Source organism: Sprattus sprattus, assembly GCF_963457725.1.
Source record: "Sprattus sprattus genome assembly, chromosome: 11".
NCBI lineage: Eukaryota > Metazoa > Chordata > Actinopteri > Clupeiformes > Clupeidae > Sprattus > Sprattus sprattus.
In genome coordinates, this window is record NC_137909.1 from 3,208,679 (window position 1) to 3,224,909 (window position 16,231).

Consider the following 16,231-nt stretch of genomic DNA (forward strand, 5'->3'; position numbering starts at 1 on the left):
AGAACGCTAGGCCTCGGGAAGGCAGACAACAGCATTGGTTTATCAATGAAAGCTCCGAATATAATAATATTAATATTATTATTGATAAACCGGTTCGGTTGAAAACTGTCGTTCCACTGCAAGGGCCAGCTCGACGTGCACGAATACACCTGTACAAATGCACATTCAATTTCCACTCAAAATGCTGTCAAAAGTTTGATTATCGATTTCCAAGGCAGCCTCCATTGGTGAAAATAATGGTATGTAGGTTTGTATAAAAAACATGAATAGTAATAATAGATAAACTTGACTTTCATAATTCGTGTGTTCCATTTCTGACCTCTGGTTTGTTCTAGACTCTATTGATAAAGATTTCAGCAGTTTGCATGAGGTAAACCTTGATAATCTTTTAACCATACATGATAGCACCATGGGGCTTGGACTAATGTCAACATATTAGCCTATCTATTTTAATTTAAAGTGGAAGCAAAATTATAGCCTCCATTATTTATGAAATGTAAAAAAAAAAAAAAAACATTGATGTCTGCTGATAGGTAAACACAGACTGCGCGCATAGCGCGTCATTTTTTGGGGGGGGGGAGCACCGAAGAGCCATTTTGACCCAGGAAAAACCCTGGTATAGCGAATCTATTGCATTGAGATAGAAATCAATGGTTGCCAATCGTTACACGCTGCTCTCTGCAGTTTATGAATGATTTAGAACTGCTAACAGTATGTTTGGGAAAAGTCAACAGAAACAGTCAGAAAACCAGAAAAGCACCAGGTCCAGACGGTGTCTCCCCTTATGTAGACCCTTTACAGACAGACAAAATATTTAAAGATGGATAGAAGTTTTAATTCCATTGTACATCACATAGACCTATCCAAACATAAGAAACAAACCCAATGTTATGCAGTCTCCTTGCCCAAGTGATTACTAAGGTTTGAGTTACTAGCACTTGCTGAGATAAGTTATTACAATGCTCAACACAGCAAACATTACCCTTTTATTCTGCAAGAGAACAAACAGTATTAGATAGTTTAACCCTTTGGTGACGATCCATGTAAATATCGTTCCTCTAGGAACGATGACGTTTTGGTGTCATGACAACGGAAAATAACATATTTTTGAAAAAAAAAAATGTTTTACATCTCCTCAAGACCCATCCAATCAGATTGAATGCTTTTTAAATCCATTTTATTGATTGGCTAGTATCACAGAGCTTGTCAAATGAACCTACGCGAGTGACGTGACTGAGGTTAGAAAAAACAAACATGGCATCCGCAAGTATGCGTCACCTCAGTGAGAAACAGCGATTTTCAGCACAAGAAGAAGCAGCATTTCTAATGAATGACGAGTGACCAAGAAACCAATGTACACAGTGGTCCTGGTTGGATTTCTAGTGGAGAAAACGTTTGAATTTAACCAAGGATTGGAAGGAGAAAGCGCCGGAGAAAAGTAGGCTACTCCCACTGCGTTTCTATCACAAGGTACGTCAACAAGTAGTCACTGAAACGCATGCTAGCTTTCCTCATTTGTTTCTCAGAGTAAATAATTAACTTTATCAAACCTTTGTATTTAGTTTTGTGTTCACCTATCAATTTGGCTAGATTTGTAGATTTGTAAAAGACATTAACCCTAACGACAAATTGTTAGGAAGGTGCATCCAGTATATATAGCGCTTTCTTGTCATGCACATCTATGTGACGGTTGGTATATGGTATAATTTTCTATTTCTTCAAACTGTAAAATCCTGTTTCTTCAAACTGTACAATCATTGCAACAAACTAAATCAAAATAAAACTAAAATGCTTTCTTTAAACTAAACTACGATGTTCTTATATTTGGCGAACTTATGTTCGAATATTTTGCAAAAATATGTTGCGGTGCATGATGGGATTATACAGCTAACGTGTGCAGTAGTTGGCTGTACAAACTCAAGAAAACACCTGAACGAGTGGTTAGATAGAGAGTGCTTTGACCACAAACCAGCCTCCAAGAGACAATGTTCATGTTTTTTCGCAAGCCTGATGCCGACTCGGAATCACAGGCCTGGCATGTAACCAACTCTCATTTTACCCTACAACGGATTCTCTCTATTTTACCCTACAACGGATTCTAATGTGAATTAGCAATGCAAACATAATCCATTGCTTGCTAGCAGGGCTGTCCGGGTATGTTAAACCGTGTGGATTAATGTGGAATAATTGCAACTAGCAAGAAGCCCGCGATCAAGACAGCGTCAAGGTAGGCCGTTTGGTTTTTAATTGTGCCCAAAATGCCAGGGCCGAAAATCGTTCCCAGTCCGAGCCTGGGCTCCGCCTTGTTCCCCAAACATTCTCTGGAAGTTCAGCGGACGTACACGCGGGTCTGGCGATAAATAAAAGTACCCTTGACATGATTCCCCTTTGTCAAGTGAAAAATGGTCGATGAAATGTGCAGTTAATGAGCACTAAGTGAATACAATAGCGTGAGTTTTATTGTGGTATGATTCTGAAAGCCATAACTTCACTCAGTCCATATCCATAGCCTATCCAATTAAAGTTGTAAATAATCCTTTTGGTTTATCCGTAATAAATGGGCTTGTCATCCCGACGTCATGTGTTTGGGAGCTGCACAAGGGAATTCTGTGGTTGTGTTTTTTTTTGGGGGGGGGGGGGTGCTTGTTTCGTGTGCTTGTTATTTCAGCCGTGTATATATATACATATATATATATATGTGTGTAAATGAAGAATAGAAAATGAACTGTTCCTTTTTCTGATCTGAATTGATTTTCAGCTTAGGTAATGGCAATATTATCCACGAGGAGAGCAGCGATGATGGTGCTCCTGAAAATCTGCCAGCCAACCCAAGACCAGTGAGAGGGAGAGGTGTGAGACCAAGAGGGAAAGGGCCAAGAGGCCTACAAGCCAGGAGAGTTGGACCTTTTAATATATTGACAAATTCCAGATCTGGGCTTTTTCTTTTGAGCTGATGTAGCAGGTCTCGGGATATACCAATGCCTACGCATGGAGTGCTGTACCCAACAAGGCAACATATGGCGACAAACACGGGGCATGGAAAGATACAACATACGAGGAACTTTACAAGTTGATTTCTCTAATTCTTTACTGTGGCCTGGTGTATGCCTATGTCCTCTCTCTCTCCCTCTTCCCCTCTCTCTCTCTCTCTTTCTTTCTTCCTCTGTCACTGTGCAGCTTGAATTTACTTTCTGTTAATTTAAGAATGGGACATTTCTATAGTAGTTGAGGGTGGTGGGCTGATGGCCTAGTCCTAGACCATCCTAGTCAGGGTTGTTTGAATAAATGCCATATATACTGTAAGTTGATTTATATTGTATGTATTTCTGTAAATAATAGTTCATATTCAAAGTGAATTATACTAAAACAAAGGAATGGTTCATTATTATAGACCAGATAAAAACAAACAAACATTGTATTTGTCTTCATTGCCAGTTTTCATGCCTTTGTGTCTTCGTGGAGAGAATGTGTTTGATTAAGAATTCGGACAACATTCTAAATCATATTATTTGTATTTCACACTAATCACTAAACTCATCATAACTTTTGAACAGTATAGAATATTTACCTTCAGTTTTTTTGCTCAAATAGCAAACAAAATTGTGAATATTTCATACACTCTACATTTTTATCTATCTTGTAGACAAATATACTGAAAATGTATTTTAATGTCAGATAAGTGATTTTTTTCCGATTTTATGACAAATATTTGGAGAGGATTTTCAAAGACTACTCATTACTTCATTAAAATTAGCAGATATATTTTACCTAATTTAATAGAGCTGATGATTCTAATTAAAATTATATGTTTATTTAATTGATGGTGTGTAGTAGGCTTGAGAATTAGACCTTTTTGTGAAAGGTGGACATCAAGCAGCAAAAAAACGGAATGTTCAACACAGGCACCAAAGGGTTAAGAGGTCTGTGTCCTCCAATGTAAGAACAATACAGTACACTTTAATACCCTAATCATTTAAACTGGTAGTAGTGCACTGACCTCCATCACTCATCCTTCAAAACATACAGATGCAAATCCATAAGAAAAAAACTATAAGGTGTATTTTTAAGGTTTAAGTATTACTTTTTTGCATCATGAATAGCTGTGATTGGAGTAGCTGCTTATTGAAGGTATTTTAAGTATTTTTTGTGTTTTAAACAATTGTTTGAAAATTGCTGGGCATTGCTGGAAATGAAAAAGCAGCCGCATAAATACTGTAATCTCCTAACTATTAACCACAGTTTATACATTGATTTTGTTAAATTGTAATACTCGCGTGTGGCCTATACACAGGAATAGGGATGGGAATCGAGAACCGGTTCTTGTTAACCTTTCAGAACGTAGGTTTTTTGTTTTACCAACCTAAAGCAGTGGGTGAGTTTTTTTTCTGGCTGATTCAAGAATGTTCTACAGAATGTTCTACGGGAACATTCTACAGTCATTGTAAAGGCTTCAAGGAAATTATTATGCAGAGTTTGCCTGATCTGATCTGCTATCTAGATATTTTTATCAGTAGTGTATTCATTAAAAATATTTTAAAAATATCAGACTTCTCAACAAGTGGTTCTTTGTCAACCGTGTGACGTCATCGCAACTAGGCTGGTGCGTGTTCGTTTGTAGCGATGATAACGTTGTGGCACTTAGTCTCACGTGAATTTGTCATCACCTCGCCCAACAGTTGACGATTGTCAGCGACTATTTCCTTTCCTCACATGGATTCAACAAAGGGTAAGTGACCTTATAATTTATTTATTTATGATATCCAGAAAACATCAGAGTTGTAAGTTAGGCTATAAAAATCGATGTCAAACCGTTTGTAGGTCAATAGAGCTAGTTAGCTGAATATGACACATGTGTATGCTAGCTAGCTGAATATGACAAGTGTGAGTGCAATGCAATCGCAAGAATGCGAAACAATACAAATGTGAATACAATCGATGTCGAACAGATTGTAGGCCAATAGAGCTAGCTTGATGAAAATAATGTGGAAATATACTCCAGAAAGTGAACGTCTCATTCCGTCCATTCAACAACAATAGCCAATTATTTTTTTGCGCAAATCCAGAGCTAGTCAGATGAGGCGAATGAGAAGTTAAGGTGAAATTGCCTTATAAGTGCGCAGATACCACATACGAGTGAAATACTTTGCGAAGTTATTGTAGTCAATATCAAAACGAAGGCAGTTTAGTGTAGATTTGGGGAACATGATAAATGTCAAACAGGGATTTTGAGTAAAAGATAGGCTAAATGACAAAAAGTGTGTACAACTCCATAGCAAACTATTTGAATATTTCAAGAAACCAAAAACATTTATTTTTAAAAGAGGCCAATTACATTTATGTGCTGATGGACACACACACTCAAACAAACACATGGACACACATTCACTCATGAACAATGACAGTTTTCATTTGATTGCTTTGAGTTGAGACATCAACTTATCTATGCTTAGCAATGAACAATGTTTGTACCGTATGTTGCATGTATGTGTCTTTACATTTTGGCCATTACACTGACAGACTGGTATTTCTGTGTGTTTTAGCTGCTGCCTCGGGCCTGGAGACAGACGCTGCCTTTAGAGCAGCAGTAGTGGGCTGGGCTGGGCCGGGCTCTGTTCAGGAGTTTTGGGGGGCAAGCTTATGGGCGCTGATATTTATAAGCTTGTCCTGAAGGAATGGTACTGCATGGACACCGAGTGCTTGGAGTACTCCAGTTCCTGTCACAAGAAGGTCCCAGGGGATCTTGGCATTGGCCAACATTTGTCCATTATTAAAATGCTCCAGGTCACCCATGGACATCTTTTCCCTGAACTTTGGCATCCCTTTCCTGTTTGATCTAACCAGTCACTGAGGCACCAGTTTTGTGTGTCAGTAAATGATGAAAAAGGGTGGGACTGCTGTACCAGTGGTCCACATACAAAACATGACCCTTGCCAAGGAAAGGCTACATTAAAGTGGTTACGACTGACCCTAACATCCCCAGGTCTGTGACCATTGTAATGTCTGTTGACTTTCAAGTATGCACAATTATGTCGTGGACATACCCTGTTATTTTGCTTGCATAGTTGAAGGGAAACATAAGTATATGGCCCACTTTGTAAGTACAGTTAATACAGTAAAATCCATCTTTGCTGTATTACTGTACTTACTGTACTTACACCTTACAACACTTACAAATCATTATATTACTACTACCTCATTCACTTCTCTTTACGTATTACCACCACTTAGACTTACACCTGCACTTTATATATTTCATATCTCTTTACACTTCCTACCTCAATTGCTGCTAGTCCCAATTCTGTTCATATTTCATACCTAACTCTTACTGTATATATCTTATTTATTCACTTATTCCACTTTACATATGCACATTCTTTGCACTTTTATTGCTATTTTGCACTTCTGGTTAGATGATAAACTGCATTTCGTTGTCTCAGTACTTGTACTCTGTGCAATGAAAATAAAGTTGAATCTAATCTAATATATTAGCATTTTTGTATGCAAAGTTTCACTTAAAACTATTGTCCAGAAATATGTTGTGTAATTGTATGTGAGGTAATTGTAATAGAGAAAAATAGGAATTAAAGAGCAGAAGATTTCTGCCTGGTTTAGCATGATTCACATTTGCCAGCTTGATGCCAAAACTTCGAGGGGATAAAGTGTTTGAAAGACAGCCTTCCTTTCCAATTCATCATGGACTAGTCAATGTGATGTCAATGGGGTAAAACATCTGATAAAAAGAGTTAATTAGTGGGGTGGAAAAGGAGGGGATCAGTTGAGGTGGTGTTTGAGGGGAGTGGAGTCTGTCCTCCAGCTCCATTCCCTCATCCAAGGCTGCCAAATTATCTGGCAGCTCCTCATAAGACGAGTTGTCAGATTCAGGCTCGTCATTTTAGTCAGCATCAACATAAGCATATTCAAGATCGACGGTGAAGATGTCCCGAATTTTAGTGAGTGAGCTGACGCCTCCTTTCAAAATGTCTTTCATGTTTATTGGTTTTGTGAGTTTACGTTTACGCTACTTGTTTTTCTGTAATAAATTAATGAATGAGATGCAAGAATCGGTGTGTCGTTATTTTTTTTCTAACTGTTGCATGTTGTGGATGCGCTGATAGTGCGCAAATATGATTTGTAATATGAAAAGGTGTCTGCGCAGTTTGTGTGCATCAATGATGAGACTACAATTATGTGCATCCTGAGGAGCGTATGCTTCTAAACTAGTCAGCTCTCGTGAAGCATTCCATGTACGGTATATTCCCGCTGCGATGCTGGTTTTCATATCGAGCTGTCGTTGCTGGCCATGATATTTGACTGAACGTTGTAACTTTGTCATGTACAATTGGACGTGGACCACACATATCATAGGACTAAATATAGTAAACAAAATGATAGTGACAAGACGATTTTAAGAGGCATAATGGATGAAGGTGGCTGAATGTACAATGTTAGCTCACGTTAGCGAAGTTAGTAGTAACCCACACACAGGCTAATTGTTACGCTGCTATTGTAACGCTCGTTTTGCCACATTCTAAGTCACACCCGTGTGACAATACGCTTTTGCGGAAAGTTGGCTGCTGTCACACCGGTGTGACAATACGTTCTGAAAGGTTAAGAACCGGTTCCGAGTGGACCGATTTCTTGGAATCGTTAGCCAAATCTCTTTTCGATTTCGCTATCAATTCTTTAAAAAAAAAATATATATACATATATATTTTTTTTTTTCAATTCCGCTATGTATACCTTCAAAAATTAGCCATTTTTAGATTTTTTTAAATTCTGGTATAGATGTAAGTGCCATTTAGGTATGTCACGCGCACGGAGCTTTGTTTTGTTTTAGACTGCCTAGGCATAGGCATTCAAAAGGGTGGTTATATTTCACGCAAAAAGATGACCACAGGGCCACTTGCAATGCTTGCAAAACATCTCTTTCGTCAAAGGGGGAAAAACTACCATTACTCCGAAACATTTGTCCATACTGCATGCAGTACCTTTGCAGAAATGTCGCGTTTTTGAGCGCTATGGAGTGAAGATAACGTTAATGAATCTCAACCAAGCAACAGCCGAGCGGCCGACGTTAGCGCTTCATCTGTTAATATCGAAGGTAAACTCTTACAGTCTATTGTGTTAGTTAGGGTGACCAGACGTCCTCTTTTACCCAAACATTTCCTCTTTTAGAGACCTAAAAACGTCCAGGGTTTTGCCGGATATTAGTGTTCCTCTGGGTCTTTCACAAACTAGTCATTTCGTCCTTACAAGTTTGGGAAAGGGTATCTCCCTTTTTGCGCGAAGTCAACCGCCTTCCCAGTGTTCACAGATAGGATAATTATCCTCCAGCCTCTGATACCATACGGCATTTCCAATCTGGCAACACTGAGCATCTTGCATCCTCCACTAGTTGCATCGTTTACAATAGTACATGACATCTGTTTAAAAAAAAAGAAAACTTCGTGGCTGAGAGGGGCAGGGTCATCTGCATGTGAAAAACATGTCCAAGAACTCCGTCGCGGGAGAGGAGCCGTGGTCCAGCGACAAAGTGTCCTCTTTTTACACAAACTCAAATCTGGTCACCCTATGTTAGTGCCATTTGTTTCATTGTGTTAACCAGCTTTCACTATTTGTTAATGTCAGTTTTATCTTTAGTTCAAGGTGAATACACTTTTTTTTTTTTTAAACAGCACTGTAATTGGCATGTTCAAATAGTATTTAGCACAGTGGTTCTCAAACTCTGGTATATCAAGGACCCCTAAACTGCCACAAATTAGACCAGGGAGGAATTATTTTCCAGGCTCCCCCATCTATTTTAGATTTTTGAGTTTAGATATTTTATGACAAAAAATGTATGAAACCCATTACCAAATCAGCCATACATTCTGTTACTTATGGTTGGAATTCTTATCAAAACAAATACTTTTGTTCTTTGTTGGGACCCCCTGGCACCCAATCAAGGAAAAGGATCCCTAGGCTATGGGTCTCTGGACCCCACTTTGAGAGTTTGTCGACCTATTCTTATGTTTGTTTTTGGTTATTTTAAACATGTAAATGTATACATATATACTGTATATGACGTGCATCATCTATTTAGAGAATATTATATAAAAGGAAATTAATGTAAATACATTTGTTTACAGTATTTTCTTTCCTTGCAGACTTCGTTACTACTACTAACACTTGTGGAGCTGTGAGATTAGACGCTAGCCTACTGCTACTACCACAGCCGTCAAACAGTTCTTCAAAAAACTGAATGAAAAGGAGGTTCAAACTCTTAACCTTAGCAGTTTTGAACATTATTATTGCATTTGAGAACACAAATGTCTGAATCAAATGCCCATTCATGACACGGACCCTGCCAGCTACCTAGTACAAAGTCCAGGTAATGTCTGATTGAGTGGCTGTGTTGACACCCCTGCCTTCACACACATGCTAAAACAAGTTGCTGTGTTGATGACACCCCTGCCTTCACACAAATGCTAAAACAAGTGGCTGTGTTGATGACTATCCTGCCTTAACACACATGCTAAAACAAGTGGCTGTGTTGATAACTATCCTGCCTTCACACAAATGTTAAAACAAGTGGCTGTGTTGATGACTATCCTGCCTTCACACACATGCTAAAACAAGTGGCTGTGTTGATAACTATCCTGCCTTCACACAAATGTTAAAACAAGTGGCTGTGTTGATGACTATCCTGCCTTCACACACATGCTAAAACAAGTGGCTGTGATGATGACACCCCTACTTCATACAACTACTGTTTAATGGCTAGAAGCACTTGTACATAGTTTTACATAACACAAGTAATTAACCATTTAATTAACCGCTCTTAACAAACCGGTGTGGTCAATGAACGGTTGTGCTTTTTTTAAATGACAAAAAATACTATCATGTGGTTTATATATGGTGTTGTTAATGTTCAGGAAATGAAAGTAAACAGAACCCAAATCAGAATAGGAACTGATGACATCCCAACAATACCCAACCATATTGGTTGAATTCATGTTTAACTTTTGATGCAAGCTCTCGCTCACAGTCCTTGCCAGCCCACAGTGCATTTCTTTAAGGCACCAAATGACCACAGGAGTTTTACTTACCTTGCAGGTAGTTACAATCCCATGATACCCCATTCTCTCCCCACTCAAAGAACACAGATACAGAGAGCAAGTGAGAGAGAGAGTGAGTGAGTGAGTGAGTGTGACAGAGAGAGAGACAGGGGGAGGACAGTATTTGTGGAGATATCCTGCTTGTCATTTCCAGAGAACAGGCTGGTGAAATGGAAACATATGTCTCCACACTTACTCCTCATATTTGATATGGTAGATGAGCCTCTCCTGGATGACTGTGCAGTCCGACTGGGAGGTGGAGGGCTCATTATGTTCTGAGTTTAGCACAGCGTTGCACTTATTGTCCCGGCTGGCTACGGTCTGCTCAACCTCCAGTTTACCATTAGTCCTTGTGCTGGGTTTGCCACCTCTGGCTGCCGTGGCAACAGTGGCCTTGCTGTTCAGTCCTGTACTGGCGTGGGTGACATTCTCAATGGTCGCCTCAAACCAAGAACCAATGCTGATGTCTCTGCAGTCCACCAACTCATTTATCTGACCAGAAAAAAGAATACACAGAGGTTATTTAAATCGTATATAAATTTAAGCTACAAATGAACAATTCCGAGTACAGAACCACTACCAAAGCAACTGAATCTTTGTGCTATGCAGGGCAATATGGCAAATTATTCAATACATAAAAGCAACTAATAGCGTATACAGTCGTGGCCAAAGGTTTTGAGAATGACACAAATATGCATTTTCACAAAGTAGAGTAGTATCATTACAATCATTTAATAAGTGTCACTGGCTTTTATTGGCAATTACATGAAGTTAAAAGCAAAAAGTCAATATGTGCAGATTTGACTCTTCTTTTTCAAGACCTCTGCAATCCGCCCTGGCATGATGTCAATTCACTTCTGGGTCACAACCTGACTGATGGCAGCCCTTTCTTGCATAATCAATGCTTGGAGTTTGTCAGAAATAGTTTTTTTTTGTTTGTCCACCCGCCTCTTGAGGATTGACCACAAGTTCTCAATGGGATTAAGGTCTGGGGAGTTTCCTGGCCAATGGACCCAAAATATCAATGTTTTGTTCCCCGAGCCACTTAGTTATCACTTTTGCCTTAAGGCAAGGTGCTCCATCATGCTGGGAAAGGCATTGTTCATCACCAAACTGTTCCTGGATGGTTGGGAAAAGTTGCTCTCGGAGGATATGCCCACTGCTGTGTCAGAGATTTGATGCCTCCTCAAACTAATTGTCCATTTAATCATGCTATCTTTGCCAAAATGTATTTTTTTTTTAACATGAACAAATCACTAACTATCCAAACAACTAAATAATGATACTGGACAGTTTAACTGAGGGGTTTATCATGGTTTATTTATGTACTCAGATTATAGAGAAAAACGTGTATCTATTTCCCTTACGATACAACTTCAAACTTCACCGTTTTTTCGCGGCCATGACAAACATTTATAATCAAAGCCATATGTCTCTTCATCGGAACTGTTGGAGCCATAACGTGTTTTCGTTTATAGTATAAAATATAGGTGTTAAATTAGTTTAGTTACATGGTTGCATAATATTGTACATGATCACAGAATCATTTATAATTTGCCTTTCCTCCCGAGCAGTATGGAATGCGTGGTCACGCCCCCTTGAAGCAGGTGACTGCAGCACCTGACGTTCATTTAGGAGGGGTTTGCGTTCATTCAACTGAGTTTGAGTACCGAGAAGGTAGCCATACGGTTTTTGACCGCAGCTTGCGCTACACAAAGGAAATTAGAGTGGAACACTTCATTGGAATACAGGAAAACAGTCAAATTCACATCAATATCAACTCCATGCATCTCTATACTGCACGGTAGGAACAACGATCATATTCATCAAGTTCATCATCATCATACAATAAAACTCAAGTAAGGAAACGGATCACCATTGTTTGGATTTTGATTACGGCACAGCGCAAGAGCGCGTCAACCAAATGAACCTAAGATCGTACTCAACAGGAACTATGTGGTTAACGTTGCCACAGTACGGTACACACAAACTATTAATTTCCTGTAACAGTTGGCGATTTACAAAGTTGCTTTTTTCCGCCCAATCCAGGCACTATAAAGTAATTGACAGCTATTTTATCCAATAGTACACATTCTTAGGTTTACAATGATACGTCTATTGTCTGTCTTTGAATGATGTAGGGGTCTGATTGGATAATGCGTAATGTCTCGGTGCAAGATTTATGAGCCCTGTGTCACAGTCAGCGACCATAAGGCTTTAAGCAGCTGTGTAAACACCTGCCTCTGCTCTGCTTTTTGCGACAACTGCCACTCGTTTCTGCTTTTTTGCGACGATAACTGTTGAGAAGAAATTAAGTCTTTTACGCGTGAAGAAGTTTTGCAGCTGCTCTTCTTAATGATGAGGAGGACTCTGAAATTGAAGAAACCGAGAAAGATTTCTCAGGAAGAGAAAGTTTAGATTCATCGGATGACATGTAAGTACATATCAACAGTTATGTTTGTGAATTATATGGGCCATTCTACCGAATTCGTGTAATATGCAGTCACTCAACAATAAAATATATTTACAAAACAAGTAGGTATTTAGGCATAGATATTAAATTAGAAAATGTTATGGTCTATATAAACCCAATGCATTACATGAGATAGTGATAAGCTAAATATATATAAAATCATCATTTATAGGGTACTTTCTATTGGGAAGTAGCTGTCCCCAACCCTGACATCTAAATTTCAATGCCTTTAAATAACACTTTTCAATTTTTTTCAATGATTTAATTTCAAAGATCTTTATGATTGGGTTGAAACAGAACTTGGAATATTTAGATTTATTGTGGGTTTAATTTTTAAATCAATTTACTATACTCAAAAAATGATGTCCCTAGTTTTCATGTCACTACCGAAACACAAGAGTTTTAGTCCATTGGCTGAGCCTGTGTTTTAGCCACGACTCTGCATTTTTGACCATGCAGTGACACTGCATCTCTGTCCCTCATGGTTGAATGGTAAGTAGCTAAATCCCATAGTTTTTATATAAATGTGTTCCAAAGTCTGAAAATCGACGTGTAACCTTAAGAATTGTCACTACCGAAACGCATGTTTTCTTCAATTAAGTAAACCTTTTGGGGTTTCATGGAAAATCTTATGTTTGTATGTGTGTACACCTCTTCAAAGATGTGTTTGCAAGCCGTGTGCTTGCTAGAATTCTTTATTTATGCTTAAAGTTAGCTAGAATTGTCACTACCGAAACAGTCACTACCGAAACATATGGTAGTGACCAGATGATTTTGGTAGTGACAAAATGAAATGGCAAGTAGTTCAATCCCATAATTTTTAAATAAATGTGTTGTGTGGACTAAAGGGAGGCCCAGAGCACCTTTTGGATGATTTTGGGAGAGAAATGAACATCCATCCAACAGTGCAGTCACTACCGAAACAGTGCAGTCACTACCGAAACAAATCAATTGAACTTGAAAATTTGGTAAAAAAATCATTTCTATGGATTTCATTGTGAAAATCTTCAAGAAATATTTGTAAAAATACTCTTCAGAGAAGGGAAGGAAACACAATCTGAACAGGTCAATAATAATACTTTTTTACTATAGTAAATGTGATGTTTCGGTAGTGACAATTTTTGGAAGAGGAAAAACATTCCAACACATTCTGAAAATACAATATAAAACTTGACAGTTCTTTTACTAGATATGTGTACTTTAGATATGGTACAATATACATACGGACAAAGTTTTGGGAAAAAAACATACAAAAATTCAAAATATATCCGACATGACTTTGCATCAATTCGGTAGAATGGCCCATATACTAATACTATGTGATAGGTGAAAAATCACCCAAAGTTACTTCAGGACTCCGGAGTTGTCAATCAGTATATTTATTCAACCAGAACAATTGCAATCGGCTCACTCACAAAACAAGGATGAGAAGTGAAGCAATTTCACTTAGGAACCACAAGGTTTATATGCTTAGATTTGTCTAATGCTGACGCCGTAAGTGTAAGAAATCATAGTCAAAACAAGGTTCTCGTCCGAGCTTCTTGCACATTCACAAGGTTAAGGAAACAATAAGTGGCGCCAGTGAATCAAGTTACACATAATACACAGAGACACAGAAAAGCCATGTCTCTGTTAAAAGAAAAGCATATAAGATCATTATTAAAATAAGGCACTTGATTCATATATCCTTATGTCATTAACAGTGTTTGTAAATAATCTCCATCACTATGAGCATGCATTTCGGTATGTTTCCACGATATTATTACCATGTATAATCTGACTAAAAGCTTCTCTTTGGCTCACGCTAGATTCGAAAAAAATGGATGGATTATTTTCAGGCGTGCATTGATTCCTTTATATTGCATATATGCTTTATATATTTATATTATATCTGCTGTTCAAATCGGTTGTAATGGTTAACCTTTCAGAACGTAGTTTTTTTTTTTACCAACCTACCGCAGTGGGTGAGTTTTTTTTCTGGCTGATTCACGAATGTTCTACAGAATGTTCTACGGGAACATTCATTGTTAAGGCTTCAAGGAAATTATTATGCAAAATTTTCCTGATCTACTATCTAGACGTTTTTATCAGTAGTGTATTCATTACAAATATTTAACAAATATCAGACTAATCAACAAGTGCTTCTTTGTCAACCGTGTGACGTCATCGTATCACCATAGGCCGACAGGTGCCTGCACGTTTGTAGTGATGATAACGTCGTGGCAGTAGTTACCAGCCAGTCTCACGTGAATTTGTCATCACCTCGCCCAACAGTTGATGATTGTCGACTATTTCCTAAAAATCGATGTCAAACCGCTTGTAGGTCAATAGAGCTAGTTAGCGGAAATATGACACGTGTAAATGCAATGCAATCGCGTGAATGCAAAACAATACAAATGTGAATACAATCGATGTCGCACTGTAGGCCAATAGAGCTAGCTAGATGTGAAAATAATGTGGAAATATACTCCAGAAAGTGAACGACTAATTCAGTTCAACAACAATAGCCAATCATTTTTTGCTCAAATCCAGAGCTAGTCAGATGAGGCGAACGAGAAGTTGAGGTCAAATTACCTTTTTTTTTTTTTTTAAGTGCACAGACACCACATATCAGTGTATTACTTTGCGAAGTTAATGTAGTCAATATCAAATAGAAGGCAGTTTAGTGTAGATTTTGGGAACATGATAAATGTCGAACAGTGATTTTGAGTAAAAGTTAGGCTAAATGAAAAAAAGTGTGTACAACTTTATAGCAAACTATTTGAATATTTCAAGAAACCAGAAACATTTATTTTTAAAAGAGGCCAATTACTTTTATGTGCTCATGGACACACACACACAAACAAACACAAGCACACACGGACACACATTCACTCATGAACAGGTTTTCATTTGATGACTGTGTTGAGACATCAACTTATCTATGCTTAGCGATGAACAGTGTTTGTACCGTAGGTTTATGCATGTATGTGTCTTTACATTTTGGCCATTACACTAACAGACTGGTATTTCTGTGTGTTTCAGCTGCTGCCTCTGGCCTGGAGACAGACGCTGCCTTTAGAGCAGCAATAGTGGGTTGGGCCGGGCTCTGTTCAGGAGTTTTGGGGGCAAGCTTATGGGCGCTGGTATTCAATGATGTACTTAATGGACACCGAGTGCCTGGAGTACTCCAGTTCCTGTCACAAGAAGGTCACAGGGCATCTTGGCATTGGCCAATATTTGTCCATTATTAAAATGCTCCAGGTCACCCAAGGAAATCTTTTCCCTGAACTTTGGCATCCCTTTCCTGTTTTATCTAACCAGTCACTGAGGCACCAGTTTTTTGTGTCAGTAAATTAGGAAAAAGGGTGGGACTGCTGTACCAGTGGTACACATACAAAACATGACCCTTGCCAAGGAAAGGCTACATTAAAGTGGTCACGACTGAGCCTAGGTCTGTGACCATTGTAATGTCGGTTGACTTGCAAGTATACACAATTATGTCTTGGACATACCCTGTTATTTAGTTTGCATAGTTGAAGGGAAACATAAGTATATTAGCTTTTTTGTATGCAAAGTTTCACTTAAAACTATTGTTAAAGTCACATTTTAACAGAGCTGTCCAGAAATATGTTGTGTAATTGTATTTGAGGTAATTGTAATAGAGCAAAATAGGAATTGA

General features: G+C 38.4%; 1 protein-coding gene across 1 annotated transcript in view; it reads right to left on the reverse strand.

Annotated features, from left to right (window-relative positions):
• Positions 1 to 16,231, reverse strand: part of uhrf2 (ubiquitin like with PHD and ring finger domains 2) — a 161,895-nt gene that overhangs the window by 102,011 nt on the left and 43,653 nt on the right. Inside the window, exon 3 of the mRNA XM_080848064.1 lies at positions 10,294 to 10,589. Coding sequence (XP_080704190.1) covers positions 10,294 to 10,589 — 296 coding nt within the window. The remainder of the gene's footprint in view (positions 1 to 10,293; positions 10,590 to 16,231) is intronic.